The following is a 16,834-nucleotide window of genomic DNA, read 5'->3' on the forward strand; positions in this document are numbered from 1 at the left end:
AAATGTATTTTTATAGTTATAAAATACTAATAAAAGTAATGTTTCATTTTTTCGTGAATTTATATTGAATAGACTCAGCCGAGGAGGGGGGTCTAATAGTGAATATGGGCCACTGCTGATCGGCCCTCGGCGGTTACTCTCTAATTCCTTATAGTATCAACAGAATCCTTATAATCGAATTTGGGCTGCAGTGTGCTTGTCCTGCATTGTGTCGGTAACTTCTGCCCTCTACAAGCACTACAGCTTTGGGGACAGTCTTTTCTGGCGCTAAACTCAGAAAATAACAGACTTTTCCATCCAAAAAAAGCAATAAACTACGTAGGTGTTCCAAGGTTCCTTGCAATATATGCATCTTTTTCCTTCCTATACATTAAACTCCTTTTAAGTAGACGCGTATTCATTTATATGAAATGGAACTGATGCTTAGAATGTTTTCAGCAGGAGACCAAATCAACCAGCGCCTTAAAGAAATCTAGTCGATATAGGAGCAGATCTCTGTCGGCCTCCTCAACAGATTCATATAGTTCAGGTAAATATCTCTAATTTATAAATATTATATTAGAACTATGATTTGTAAATGAAACACTGTAATTTGTGAACGATAATTAGACATACGAGGTGTGGTTATTAAATAACGAGACTGTTGCTGCTACAGAAGAACTATGCATGCGCCAAATCCTAACGACCGACGGCTGTGCAGCGTAAAGCCTTCTCTTTTGATTGCAGCGTCTCACGTGTTTGTAGAAAAATCTGTCTGACCGGAACCGACCGTTTGTGTAAGAGGTGTTAGTTTCGTTTTGCCGAAAACATGATACTACACATGTACGTAGCAGAGCAACGAATTGTCGTGAAATTTCACATGAAACTTGGTAAAACCGCTACTGAAACTTATCTGTTATTAAAAGAAGTTTATGGCGATGAATGTTTATCACGTGCGCGAGTTTTTGAGTGGTTCAAGCGTTTCCAAGATGGCCGAAAAGACGTCGGAGATGATGACCACCCAGGTCGCCCTTCCACGTCCAAAACGGATTAAAATATCGATTATAATTACTCAACATTACTACTGTGAGGTGCTTGCTCAACTCCGTGAAAGAGTAAGGAAAAAACGACCGGATTTGTAGAATAACAAGTCATGGGTTCTCCATCAAGACAACGCGCCAGCTCACACTGCATTTTCTGTCAAGACGTTTATAGCCAAGTACAACATCCCAGTTTTAGGCCATCTGCCTTATTCGCCTGACCTGGCCCCATATGACTTTTATCTGTCACCCAAAGTCAAATTTGCATTAAAAGGAACACTATTTCAGTCCGTTGAAGCTGTGAAAGAAAAAGCGGCACGCGTCATGCAGGAGCTGACAGAAAAAGACTTCCAGCACTGTTTCGAACAATGGTAAATTCGCATGGAGCGTTGTAGGGATTGGGGAGGGGTGTATATTGAAGGTGATAATAACTAAATATGTTTAAATTTAAAATAAAATGTTTTACAGCAATAGTCTCGTTATTTAATAGCCACACCTCGTATTTTACTATTTAAGTTAATATTTATATAAACTTTTTGTTTGCTGATGGCTAAGCCATACGACGACTTGGGTACACTTGGACTTATCGTACCCTTTACTTTAAGCTAAAAGAAGTGGGCAAGGCTTTTTACTGAACAACGTATTGTTTTATTGATGTAGGCTAAAATTATTTATCTAATTTGTACATTTTTTGTTTTTGGCATTGACATTTTATCATACAGTACAATCAAATATCTGTGCGTCAAGAATGCATCCAGACTATGAACAGAGACTACATACAAGATGGTTTGGCACACCCCGACACTCCAAACAACCCGAAGCACTTAAACCTGTCTCATTTACTCATCTTTCATATTAAACACCGGCATACTGTTTGATCTGCCCGATCAACACACCAGTATTATTCTAAAAAACTATGGAAAGGGGCAACCATATGTTTGTACACTGTGCTTAAAAGTTTGTTTCTTACATCTTTATATTTTCAGGCATCCATCACTATATGTCTAAAATCATCTTTTTTCCACTCACTTGGAGATTCCCCTTTTTGCCCAAATTTCAGTGTATAAATTTAATAACACAATTTTGGCGTGTGCCATAAGACTTACAATCGTAGGATAGTGCCTGAGGCCTGTATTAGGATGGAGTTTAATGGCTTTATTTAGTTCATTCATTGTGATAGATTGCACTAACATGTGTGGTGATTCACTTTGTAATTTTCCAAAACTATTTCGTCCTTAGCAAAAGGGGGAGCCATTTTTTTTTATACAATCGAAACACCAGTCACCTTGAACTGGTGGAACCATACTGTTTTCTGGTTCAGATAATGATTTTAATTCTCTCAATATCTCACTAATGCTATACTTTTAATTTATTACAAAATGAGTTTTTTTTACCATTTTTAATGATTAATTTAATCAACGCAAATTGTTTTTTGTATTCTAGAAAATTTTCATAACAGGGGTCGTCTTAATAATGGTTTTCTTTCGTTTAGCCTCTTTATATTCGTCATTCCACCATATTTTACTTTTACGTATATTAAGAAACCTATATTTTGGAATAGAATTTTCATTAGCCAAATTTAGGGCTGAGATAAAATATTTATAGTTATTAATACGTTAGACATTTTCATACAAACTCTCTCGAAACGAAACCCAATCTGCTTTTAACTCCTATTCTTTCTACTTATAATGTTAACTTATTGTGTCATAAGATTCGATTAAAATCGGCAAGTGGTTAGAACCCATGCTGTCATTCAGTATCAGACCAATTAAATAACGGTACCAGCTGAGGAGAGCAAATAGTTATTATAGCAATCGCTGAATCATTTATTTGATTTAAATTTTTATCCAAGGTTGGGAGCTCAGTATTTAAGTAGATCAAATTTCTATCATGTATGAGTTCCAATAAAGAGCGACCTCTGGGCTCGGTGAATGAAGAACCAAACACTTGATTCTTGCACATTAAAGTCTCCTCCTAGAATGATGGGAGGAGGAATCCTCTTTATAAACTTATCCCAATTTGCATTAGAAACATTGTTCTTTGGACCATTATAAACAGATATAACTGATAGAGGTGGGTTATTTTGAAAAGATGGAATAGAAATTCCCACGACCATCAGTTCATTTATTTTAAATAATTTTTTATTTTCTAAAAACCGACTTTGTTGCTAATTAATACAGCCTACCCGCCTTCCCCTCTATTCTATCATTTCTCACTAAGTTATAACCGTTAAATTTTATTATAGAATTTTTGGCTTAAACCACGTTTCGCTTAATACAGCTAAATTGATATTCTTTTTATGCAAACAGATCCCAAAACTTCCTTTATTTGTAATAGTAGATTTGGTATTCCATTATAACATGGTTAATCTATCCATTTTTGAATAAATAAATATTTACACTGCTCCACAAATTCTAGTTATTTATACTATGAAAAATCTTTTATTTAATCCCATTTGAATGTACTTATGTAAGCATAGTTTCTAAATCGTCATCAGAAATCTGTTTTCATAATTTTCTGAGTTTCTGTAGGTTTATAGAAGTTTTGGTGGATTAAACTACCTGGTACGTTTTTTCCCCATATCTTGACTAAATAATTTTGCTTTTTTAATTTCTTTTTGTTCAAAATTTGGAAAATCTTGCCGATGATCTTCTCTTGGTGGTCGTTCTCATAGTTATCGTTGAAGCAAACTTTCTATTTCATACATCACTTTCTGTGGGGAAATGGTGTTTTGTTTAAAAGTGGAAATTCTTGTGAGGTCATTAACAGAAGGAATCTCTTTTCCTGCTAATGCTGAAAAGTAGTTAAATGTTTTCATAACAATTTCTAGCTTCCAAGTAGGGCAGGTTATTTTCTGCCATTGTTTAATAATTTTTTTTTTGGAAGCGAGGACATAAATGTTGCTTTATGGCTGAATGGCTAGCGCTGCCACAGTTGACACATTTCGTTACTGTACTGTTACAAACAGCAGCTCTCCACATTTCTCACATCTGACACTACCTTAAGTGTAAGCACTGGTCTTAACATGCCCGTACCTCAAACGTTTTTTGCATTGTATGACCCTCTGAATATAGGTGTGTACTTTACAAAAAAAAAAATAATAATAATAATATATATGTATTGAGAAATCTGTTGACCTGTTACTGTATTTAGAACTGACTGAGAAGGCATGAATTTAACTTCATTGGTCTCTCTATCTGCTACCCTACGCTTCAAACGCCTCAAATTTAATATTTCATAATTAATGCCTACTGGACCTTTTATAACTTTTTTAATTTCTTATTCTATTAATTCTGAGTCTACACCCCCTTATAATTGCCCTCCTTTACAATAAATACTTTTGAATGTAAGCATTAATCTTTCAATATCACAGGATTAATCAGTTTGTTTGCTGATAGCCCATTGTACAAATCAATTTTTATAAAATCAATATTCTTTGCAATCTATCGATAGTTTCATACACGTTTCCCAATTGTCATCGGGTGCATTCTGGAAATTCCCTTTTTTGTCATTATTATTTATTACTCTCTACAACCATATAGAAAGGTCCCGAATCCGATTGATGATATGCCATCGGTATACTTTGACCATTTATTTCAATATTTTTGTACTTGTAATCCGTACTACATTTTTCGCAATGCCCCTTGCCAAATCAACATTCAATCCCATATCGTCCCCCTAGTGTCAGCCATAGTGACACTATGAAAACTAAAAGAAAATAGGAAAAACGGAATAAAATAAAAACTTTTGAAAGGAAAGAAAATTTCGCTTGTTTCAACCCTAAAAATTTTGTGTGCTTACGTTTTAAGGTTAATCCAAAAAGTAAATGAAAAAATAGAAAAATACAACGAAAAAAGCCAAAACAAAACAAAATGGTTTAAGGTTAAAAAAATAATAGGTTAACCAAAAGCTGATGTGAATCCTACAAAGTTGAAACCCGTACTGCGAGAGAATCAGTAAATGTATTTTAACCAAAAATAAAAATTTATTTTCTTTTCAACAATATAATTTATATATATAAAGTATTCCGAAAATTAAAATAAAAATTCTAAAAAATGTAAACCGAAAGCAGCTTTTATTGGCGCAATAAGTAGGTTCCTTTTTATTTCATTTAACTAGCAAGATCTAGCAAGATAACGCTAATTCCTTGTACTAAATTTTATTGTGTCCCCTGTTCGTTAATATTAAATAATGTGGATATTAATCTATTAATTACTTACAGTAATTTATTATTTAATTGTTGAAAATCTTTTATACATAATACAGATTCTAGACCGGTGCCATATTTTTCTTAGTAAACAGCGCGCAAGTGTTTTGAATATATGACTGACTAGTAATATTTGTTCAAGTGTTTCTAACTCCCTGAGGTTGGATAAGATACACATCTCTGTACATTCAACTGAGTGTACAGAATTCTTATAGCAACATCTTAATTCCTTTTTATTTGACCATCTAATTTGATAAACACTGTTTTTTTTTTGGAGTTGTTGACGACTCAGTCAAGATGCCTGTAAATATTTTGGCTTTCTTAAACAGCATTAACATTTCAATAGACGATCATGTTAGGAGAAACATTCACCTGACATATCAGGATTAAATAAATTGAGCGCATAGAAGCAAAATTCTAATAAAATTCACAACACCAGTTACCCACACCAAGGGCTTAACCTGCTTTAGCTTAACTAAATACAGATGGTAGTTCATCAGAAGCGATGTAACTATCTGGTTAATAAAGTGTGAATTCAATATCATATGGAAAAGTACATCTCGGTGGATGTTTGTTTCTTAGGAATAGTTCGAAACCCGTTGCACCTTAGACAAACATTTTATTTCGATCACCTATCCTACAAGTACAGAATGCAGTCCAAAATTCCTTAGAATTCTTCACGGACCATAAAGTGTCCAGCAGTTTCTTTTAAAAAGTTCCTTGCAATTTTTAATGAATGATTTATAGTTCCTACGGATAACTTGATACGACTGGAATGTAATATCTGAGTAGCCCACTCTTCTAAATTTCCTGTAACTTAGCCCGCAGATCACGTTTTGTTTGACGACAATAAGTGTGGTACCTAATAAGATTCTGGTTATACGTATTGAATGAATTATCAACTTTTAGACTCGTCCGCACATCAACTTATTGCATTTACAAAGTTTTCAATCATTAATCGTCGGCAATAGGGCTATTATAATTTATCAAAACTTTTAACTAACTGAATTGGAATTGGACAAACACGGAAATCCTGCGAGATGACACTTATTTCCTAAACTTTTCCGTGGTGTTTTGCAATAAGGTAGAAATAACTCTGTGCGATGTGAAAACAAAGTTAATTCTAAACCTAAGCGATCAGGACATTCCAATCCATTTAACATTACATTTAAGTAAACTATTTCTTACTTATATTACTTATACATTTAAGTAAATTATTTCAGAAATGAATACGGGTAACCCCAGACCAAGTCTGCAATACTTATTTATGTAACTAAAGTGCGTAGCCCGTTCAACACCACCAAACTGTGACATTCCATCACATGGATAAACCTTTCTACCTTTACAACTACAGGTTTTATCACGAGTTTTTTTTGGCGCAATATGATTTTTTTTTTAAATGATTTAAGACGCGTTAACATCTAAGGTTATTGGTACCCGGAGCTATTTTCAGTGCACTGCCAGCCTCCGGACAGCGTTCTCTCGTTACAGCTCACCGTCCATCGCCGTACAGTGAGCTGTAAGAAGCTCCTTGGGAGAGAAGAATCTAAAGGCCAGCAGCTGGATTCGAACCTAAGATCTCGGCGTGGGAATACAATACACTAACCGCATAGCCAATCCCTTCCCTATGAATTGCTATTACCAAATAGTGCAACATCATTGGTGTACTGATTTAATTACCCGTTGCGACCCGTTGGAAATCACCTAAAATAATTAATTTGCAATCCATTTTGCAGTTTAACAAAACTTGAGCCAATAAAATTTCAAAACATTCGTAACAGAATTCTAAGACCCAAGTAGGCTTGAAATATGCGGCACATACCAGGTTTTTGGTTTACATTAGCTATTCTTACAGCAAGCCTTAGAAATCAGAGTATAAGTCTTTTCTGACCAGCTACTCTCCTCTTTTGATTTCTGACGGGAAGCTTTTTTCTTAAAAACATGGTAATTATTATATTTAAAAATGGTGGCAACATAACTGTGCACTGACTGACCATGTCTCAATAAAACATAAATTATAAATTTGATTTATTGTTGTTGAGTCTCAGAAGTAGAAGTAAATATTATATATTTTTAATACCTGCTATGTTACACATAAATACTTAAAACGGGTTACCATATTGAGATCCTGAGTTAAAACCAGTTGTAATCTGATGGTCAATGTCCTGTATTTGCTATAAGTCAGATTGTGGTGTATCTTCTATCTAATGCTCCCTCTTCTTCATTCCGAATATCAGAACATGACAGTCGTGTTCTAAACGCAAATCGAACCAGATTAGTTTTAATCCTTTTGTCCTTACTTTTATTTCTTTTGTTGAGAGAAATAGCTCACTGCTTCGCTTTATGCGTTCCAGCCATTGGCGAATTGAACGATAATCGTTTTTTGTTCATTAGCTTAACAATTCCTTTTCTTCAATATTAAGTGACTACAAATTTACCAGATCGCCGTTGTTGCCTCAGAGCTTTACGTGTTTCTTCCACGTCTCTAGAGAAATCATCAGCAACTGATAAATTAGATCCTTTTAATTTGGATATTGATTTAATGAACCAATTCTTTTCCATAAATAGCCAGCCTTAAGAGGATCGAACTCTAATAATTCATCCTTAACCGCCTGACGAAGGCAATGTCAGTTACTTTAATGTTCAATTCAAGTTTACGTAGTAATAAATTAACTTCTCTCTACAGTTAACTGTTCGTTTTTCAATACTCTCGAAGAAACTAAAACAGCCTCTTTTTCTCCTTGAGGTAATTTCTTCTTGATCACTGTTAACTTATTTTCTTGAACTCACATTAAATGTATCCCAGATGCGGCTAGCTGAACGTATTTCATCTGTGAGCTCCTCATATCACCTGCTTAGAGACAAACAACGACGGCCCCGCCTCTGGCGTGCAAAAAAGGGACGTACTCGTACTTTTGGCAGCTGTTCAAGCAGGTAGTTGGATCTAAGCTGCCTCTTTCGGACTATACTTTTTCCATAACTTAGAATTAGCTTAAAGCGGCGTACATTAAGCTAATAATTCCCTGTGCGTCAAAATATGTATTTTTTGGTGAATATTTTCAAAACAATATATTTTGCGCTATATTTTCTTTTACAAATCACATTTTTTGTTTACTACACGAACTTTATTGACTTTGTAGACACCATTCTGATTTAATATTTTTGTAAAATGTTATTAATGATTTTGCATAACCGACGCATTTTTCTTTTATACAGCCTCTTATACTGGCAGTAGTTCGGAGGAAGACGATGTTTCGCCTAGACAAAAAGAGCAGAAGTCCTCTACAGGCTTCAGCGATTTCTGTGTTCGCAACATTAAGGAGCACGCCTTTGGAAGGCGCGAGATTGAAATAGCAGAGCAAGGTATTATTGATTGTTTTTGGTTACACCGTAATATGTTTTTAAACATATTTTACTGCAACCATATGTGACAAATAATTCAATCAAAAATAGAAACTGCAACAAAAATATTTGAACAAACGATGGAAGTGAAGTTATTTTAGTCTCGAAAAAATAATGTATAATTGGACTTACCTTGATTTTTTTTCCTCAAACTTATAATTTTCAGAGTTGGTTCAAAATAGAAGGTGACACCTTCTACGCTGATTATCTTTAATTGAAAATGCGAAGTAGTGGTCTAGTTTCCAAAAACACTAGTTACCATTTCTGATATATGTTTTATTTCGGTTTGTAGAATTGAAGATGAGCCCATAACCAACTTTTAGGGAAGTATTAGGAATTTTTGCGAGAGTGAAATAGGCTTTATTTTTACCTTATCTACAATAATAAATTCAGTCTGTAGGCTAGAGATATTGAGACAGAAAGTGAGGAGTTGGTACTGCATTTAACTAGTGAATTTCATTTGTTGGGGAATCTGGATAAAAAGTGAAAATATGGATTTAACTAAGATGTCATCTCATTTAATGCTTTCCAGCTCAACATCTACTAGGGATATGTAGGTGTTTGAACTAGTATGGCTATGTAGAAAAAAAAAAAAAAAAATGAGAAGGTGGTTTATTGATTAAATTGGTGCAAAATTTCTGATTCATTCGTCTGTTTCATTTTAATGTCGGTTATATCGAAACTGCGGTTTATAGACACCTTTATATTCCTTAAAGCAGTAAATTAAAGTATAAAATCACGCTTTGGTTAGGCCGCAGTTATTATATTTAGAAATTATTTTAGAATCCAAAAAAGATCAAAATTATATATTTGGTGCTCTTATTTTACTCAGTGTAATTATGTACATAAATTGTTTAGAAATATTTAATTTGTATTTTAAAAAAGTCTGAAAAAAATTATTATTTTTTCAACATAAGTAATACATATTGTTATCTAAAGACATATTTTCAAATATACATATATAGGGATTTAATGATAAATTAGTTTACACATTTCTCAATTATCAATGTAAAATATAAAAATTAACTTTCATAAAAGTTACTACCCACCATTGTTCTCCTGCTGAGGAGGTACACCATGCGGAAAAGCATTGCGCCCTGCAAAAAGATAACACTTTTCTAGCAGTTTCCTTGTATGAGCCACCTCTTAACCTCTCACAGACGGTTCTTTATACAAAATGCCTCAGATGAGTTGAGAGCTAGTAAGAGTTCTCTAGACTTCCCTCTTCGATCCTTTATCAGTGAACAAATGCTGTCCTACCAAGATGTTGGAGAATTAAGTAAGAGGAAGTTTTGTAAGTGGGAGTCTAATCGATTTATTTATTGTCTTGCGTGCTTTACATTTACACTCCATCACCGCTGAGTTGTTAATGATTTATTTTTTAGAAATGCCGGGAATAATGGCGTTGAGGAAAAGGGCCGTAGATGACAAGCCACTGAAGAACGCCAAAATTGTGGGTTGCACACATATTAACGCTCAGACGGCTGTCCTTCTGGAAACGCTCGTAGAACTTGGTGCCCAAGTTAGGTGGTCTGCTTGCAACATCTACTCCACTCAGGTATGTATTAGGTGAGATGTAATGTAGGTTACAAGCCACATTAACTGCGACTAAAGTTGGATCTTGGTTAAGTGTGGATCGTATGTATGTTTAAAGTAACTGAGTAAGTGATGTATGTGCGTGTTAAGTTGCACACATCAGTAAAAATTTGATTTAAATGTGTAAATTCTCTTACAGAACCTCGTATCTACTGTAATCTTACTTATGTAAGTTCTGTTTCTTATAAAATCATAAGCGCCTACCATCATCATCGAACCATCATCTTTTAATAACAAACAAGTACTCCTCAATAAGTACTTTTCCAAATTCAGTGAGTCGATTGACGAAACACATAATGTTTGCCGGCTCTTTTTGATGTGGTAAAATTACATCATTATATTGTCTACAAATTTGATATTCTTTGATTGGCATAATTAAAATTAACTTTAACGCTAGCTGTCTAGAAGTTAGACCATTTTCATGAAGAAACAAGTCGTAAATCATTAAAAAATGATAAAATGGTCATTTACTGCTAGAACATCACTATTTCTTGCAACTGGTGGAATAATGAATTTTTACTAAATACAAACTTGATATATAATTTGTACTATTGGAAAATATTAACGTACTGAAATTATCAATTTTAAAACTCAACGCATAAAAGTGGTACATTATCACATTGTTACTACTTAAACCCAATTTAACGAATTGTGGAATACTTTCTTAAAATAAATAAAATTATCCTTTGATTCCAACTGTTTTGTTTATACAAAGGACAGCAAATCTCCCAAATAATCGGCTGCAGAGGGCCGCTATCTTCAAAATGTTTAACTATTTAAGATTGCATAAATATTATATAAATACATGCGGGGCATTGCCCTTGCTTTCGTGAAGAATATATCAGACTGCTCTCTATTACCCACTGATATCTGTTGAAAAAATATTACACTATTCCTTAATGAAGGGCAAATGTGTTATCAGAATCATGAGCAAAAATAAATAAATGCATTCTTTTGACCATTGCCGAAGAAAGAAACATCTATAAGTAAAGGTCTGGCGATTTAGAAACCAGCAAGTACTTTGAATATCTTGTAGATGTAGCGAAGAATCTGAAGAGTGCAGCCGATGTACAAACCAAGAGAAAGCGTAAATAGCAGCGCAGCTTGCTGGGATTACAGTATAATTTACGGTATCCTACCAACTTTATAATGTAAGCTACCATTCTACAATTAAACGTTGACAGAAAGTCTGAATAAAATAAAAACTAACCGAAACAGAATAGATTCCTTAAATTTTTATTTGAAACGTTTATATGAATAATTATTTACCAAAGTAGTCGTGAGGTGTTCGGATTAGGTTTGATTGACTTTTAAGGTAAGAAGTTTGATGAACACTTAACAGTTACCGAGTTCAATTATAAACTTAGCACAAACTTATAGTTGGTATACCTCACCTCATACATTTAAGTCCTCATTGAAAGTCCTGTGGATGGTTTATAACAATAATTTTTTTGTTTGGTTTTCAGAATGAAGTTGCAGCTGCGTTAGCAGAAGCTGGTGAGTTATAGTAGAAGTGTTATGATTTACGATAGAAATCTTAGGCTTATGATTTCGTGAATTTATTTGGGTCTCAAAAATATTGCTATTAGTTCCGAAGATGAATAGAGTTTAATTAAATAAAATAAAACGGAAGAATAAAGAGGATAAATTAATTGTTGGAGGCGTCGCGATTTATAATGTGCATTTCAAATTTTTAGGGTTTTACATGATGATAAGTGAAGCAACGTAATTATTGTAAATTTTCATTGTTGTTCTCAGGAACAGCTAAATTTATCGTCATGTGTTGTTGATGTAAGGGTAAAATTAATTTGTCTGCGCTTGATTCGTACCATAAAACATCTAAGTTTATTATATGGAACACAAGAAACCATTTTCGCTAAAATATTCAAATTAATAAACCCTTTAAATTTGCAGTTAGAATCTTCACCGATAAAGTTATATTACTAACATTAAATACATTATATAACAAAAACATTGTATTGCGCATATATTCTTGCAATAAGCGGCGAGGTGGGCACTATCCGACGGATAACAAATGGAACAAGCCGGAGCTCCCTAGTAACAATAAATAGATTATTTTTTACTCTTCTTACTCCTTACATGGCACTGAAGAGGTTGGCTAAACAGTGCTATGCAAAGCATCAAAATAAACAAGGCAGCGATGAATTAAAAACAAAACTTTTTTACAAAACAGATTAAAAGTGAATAAGAAAATTAAATGAAATGTTAAAAGTTAAAGGAAAGTGGCGTTAACATAAATAAAGACTAGAATACAATAATGGTGAAACAAAAACAAAAATAAGAAATAGTAAACATTCAATTCGATTCGATGTATCATAAACAAATAGCGGTATGTGGTACATTCTACTGCTGAGTAGTTATGTTAATAATAAATGAATTTAAACGCCAAAATAATTATATCTGTATATTAGCTAAAAAAAAACCTGTTACCTAAGTGTACGGCATTCATAAGTATTGTAATAACTAGGGAACGGATTCGTATGTATTTACATATTTTTTTCTAGGCAATTTACAGACGTTTTTCAACTAGAAGTATTCATACTGACACTTTTTAATCCGTTTGAGTCTACTTTTATTTCACATATTTCCACATATTTGGATGTTATCGCATATTTATACATATTTGATTAAAATAAATAAATATTTCTACATATTTAATCAAAATATGTACATATTTTTCATTTTGGGCATATTTTCATAATTGGGAGGTGGTTGACAGGAACTGTGAACCACAGATTGTATGGCTGTGAATCACAGTGGTTACAATGGTTATTGTAATTTACACAGAATGCTGCTAAACAGTGACGGGCACTTGTTAGTTCTTTGAAGTTGTCTGACGTTGTCTGTTCTTTCAGCTCGTTCGTTGAAGTGTCCAATTCATTTCGTTCGGTCACTTAGTGTATTCTTTTTTGGGTGAAATGCCACGAACATCGGCCTCAAACAAACAACTGGTTGCTAAATATCTTCGCGAGTTTCCAGCAGAACTTTTTCGAAGTGATGGAGACATTTTGTACTGCACAGCTTGTGACAAGCGCGTTTCTAGCTCACAACGTTCCCAAGTCACCCAACATATTGCCACCGGATCGCACATAGAGAATAAAAACAGAAAGAAAGAGAGGACGTCCTATCAAGCCTTCCTTACATCTCCATCATCAAGTAAGTCTACTCTGAGTACAGATCTGTGTCGGGCTTTGGTTAGAGCAGATATCCCTTTCCACAAACTTAAAAATCCTCATTTCAAAGGATTCTTAGAGACCTATATTGGGAAAAAAATGCCTGACGAGAGCACTCTGCGGAAAAACTACTTGGAAGATATCTATAAAGATACACTAACCAAAATTCGAGAACATATCAAAGATGGACCGATTTGGGTGTCAATTGATGAAACCACTGACGTTGAGGGCAGGTATATTGCCAATGCAGTTATTGTAAAACTTGACAGTGATGCTGATGTGGATTCAAAGCCATTCCTTTTGAACTGTGAGGTTCTCGAAAAATGCAATCATTCCACCATTTCACGATTCTTCGATGCCTCAATGCATATCCTATGGCCCAGTGGAGTTTTGAACGAAAAAGTTCTTTTGTTTCTCTCTGATGCTGCCCCCAACATGGTCAAGGCTGGGCAATCTATTCAGATATTTTATCCTAAGATAATTCATGTGACGTGTATTGCTCATGCCTTGTATCGAGTAGCAGAAACTGTCCGATCTTTGTTCAGTGACGTAGATTCCTTAATCTCCTCGGTTAAAAAAGTGTTCTTAAAAGCACCAAGTCGCATTAAAATGTTAAAAGATCTCTATCCAGACTTGTGCCTTCCACCAGAACCAATATTAACAAGATGGGGTACTTGGCTGGAAGCAGCTCAGTATTACTATGAAAACTACAATAAAATCAAGAATGTCCTTTCACATCTCGAAGACGAAGCAGTAGCGATAAATACAGCCAAGTCTTTATTCGAGAAACCTAATTTAAGGAACGACCTTGCATTCATTTCTGACAATTGCGTATTTCTTGCACAAGCCATTACCCAACATGAGTCCCAAAATGTTCGACTGACAGAAAACGTGTCCAACGTTAAAAAAGTCATCGAAAAGGTGGAAGGAATACCTGGGAGTAAGGGAGATCTGATCAGCTCAAAACTGGTAGAAGTACTGAGCAAGAACAAAGGGTGGGTGACCATCTGCCAGATTTCTGATATTATCAGTGGAACAGAAGTCACTTCAGAACATCGTGTACCCTTTACAACCAACGAGATAACTTCTTTCAGCAAGGCACCTATAACATCTGTAGATGTTGAACGATCTTTTAGTCGTTACAAGTCCATCTTACGCCCAGATCGTCGTCACTTTACGTTCCAACATTTGAAATTTCATGTGGTTGCAAACCATTTCGAAGAGTGAAGTTTTCAAAATTGAAAATTTAACACATCTTTTTATAAATAGTAAAAATGTTCTTTGTTGTATAAATCATTATAACTTGTAAAAACAAATTATTTTGTTCCTAATAAATTATTATAAATTGTAAAAATGTTCTTTTCTTGTATAAATAATTATAACTTGGCCCCCCCAAAAAAAATTCCATTTTCATAAAAAAAAATGTCCATTTTACTTAAATATTCCAGAAAATATTTTAAGAAAATCACATATTTTCCACATAATTGACGAAAATAAATGCATATTTTAATTAAATATTTGGCATTTTTAAATACATAAAAATCCGTTCCTTAGTAATAACAAATATGCTGTAAGTTAGAAAGTAATCCGGATTAAAGTTTTAGCTGTGAGGTGGCACACAGGTGTGGCTAGATGTAGTCCGCTACAGAGGCAGATTAGCCTATTTCAGATCCTTTACTAATTTGCAGCACACCTTATTCAAAGAAGCAATCTCACAGTACATAGCCTTAATAATCTCTTTTATGTCTAAGCATTACATTCAGATTTAATGTACTTAGGCTTCCCAGTGTTTGCGTGGAGAGGTGAGACAGAAGAAGATTTCTGGTGGTGTATCGACAAATGTATAAACGTGGAAAACTGGCAGCCGAACATGATTCTGGATGACGGAGGAGATGCTACTCACCTTATGTTGAAGAAATATCCCACTCTTTTTAAAGCAATAAAAGGTATTAGTTGACATCATCTCTTTATTACTGCGTTTATGCAGTTTTTACTTTCTCTTATTGATCTTAAGGAAATGTTGCATTTGGGCTGAGTGTTGGATTCACGTTTGGATGTCCCCTGAAGTAGAAAATTGATCTGTCTTTATAAATTGGCCTGCATATTCTGTAAAATTGAAAATCTGTGAAGTGACACATTTTTTTTATATCGATTCTGTAATTTAAACTTTTAAATTGAAACTCTTTTGTAAATATTTCTTTGTAAGAATGAATGCATCAGTTTATTGGTATTGAATTTTATATTGTTACAGGAATTGTGGAAGAAAGTGTTACCGGTGTGCACCGACTCTATCAGCTCTCTAAAACAGGCAAACTGACCGTGCCAGCCATGAATGTAAATGATTCTGTGACTAAAATGAAATTCGATAACCTCTATAGCTGCAGGGAGTCAATTCTGGATAGGTAATCTGTGCAGATTAGTTCATTTAGTTTTTTATTTGCAAAAAGTATGTGATTCAATGTTAATGATGTCAATTATTCGTTGTTGAATTTTTCACCGAACATATTTATATATCGTATATACATATGAGACGTAAAAAGGAATTCAGAAAGGGTATAGTGAGGAAAAAGAAAGAATAAAAATGAACGCTTTAGACAAAAGAAAAGAATGGGGAAAAATTAAGGAACTAAAAAATAGAAAAGAGAGTAAAAATTTGCAATAATGGATGATGATGTAGAACAACTTGGCAGTGACGTCGACCGCAACACACCTGATGAAAGTCGCCCGTGAACAGATATATATTGTCTATATAAATAGATACATATATATTGGTGACAAAACGGCTAATTATTGGAAACCTATTCATAACTTACGATTAAAGTTTAATTTGATTAATGCAATTAGTCGCGTGTTTCAAACAAGGCATTTAGACTGGATTAAATGTGACGACAATGGAATTATTTCCAAATCGAAATAATAGTAAATTTTTCCCCACTTTGCTGAAACTAACTTAACAATATAAAAACATGACTAAAAGTTCCATTTTACTTGGTGGATTATTATTATTCTTTTTTTTTGTTGCAATTACTCAAAAACGCTTTGAGTTTATACTTGAGATGATTATTGCACCATCTAGAACTAAAACTTGTATTTAAAACACTTTTCCCGGGAGGATATGGTTGGATTTCTCATAATGTGCTTTTTTGGTCATAATGTATGGTATCAACACTTATATAATATTAGAGGAAATATTAGAGAGGGCTAAGTGAGTTGCCAAAATTTCGTGTTATAAAAAAGTGGTAGCAGAAGTGCGAATTCCTAGATTTTGTTTTTCAGTTTTCCGATTTTCTCGAGCTGAACTCTTTAAACTATTTATGCTAGATACTTATCTAAACTTACAGCTTTTCTTGAAATGTTCTTCGTGGAAATTTTTAAGGTAGCAGAATTACGGCTTCCCTTTACTAGGCTATTTCTAG

At 34.0% G+C, this 16,834-nt stretch overlaps 1 protein-coding gene across 6 annotated transcripts in view; it reads left to right on the top strand.

The window, feature by feature from the left end:
• Positions 1–16,834, top strand: part of LOC141461980 (adenosylhomocysteinase-like 1) — a 73,128-nt gene that overhangs the window by 40,772 nt on the left and 15,522 nt on the right. For 3 of the 6 annotated variants that reach the window (XM_074143496.1, XM_074143494.1, XM_074143497.1), the window contains 6 exons: positions 439–529; positions 8,443–8,589; positions 10,014–10,186; positions 11,691–11,721; positions 15,197–15,364; positions 15,670–15,820. In XM_074143496.1, the coding sequence (XP_073999597.1) occupies positions 439–529; positions 8,443–8,589; positions 10,014–10,186; positions 11,691–11,721; positions 15,197–15,364; positions 15,670–15,820 (761 nt within the window). The remainder of the gene's footprint in view (positions 1–438; positions 530–8,442; positions 8,590–10,013; positions 10,187–11,690; positions 11,722–15,196; positions 15,365–15,669; positions 15,821–16,834) is intronic. The other 3 variants (XM_074143495.1, XM_074143498.1, XM_074143499.1) reach the window with 1 other exon arrangement.

This window comes from Rhodnius prolixus, unplaced genomic scaffold (assembly GCF_049639745.1).
Source record: "Rhodnius prolixus isolate KJV_2025 unplaced genomic scaffold, Rpr scaffold_12, whole genome shotgun sequence".
NCBI classification, from domain to species: domain Eukaryota; kingdom Metazoa; phylum Arthropoda; class Insecta; order Hemiptera; family Reduviidae; genus Rhodnius; species Rhodnius prolixus.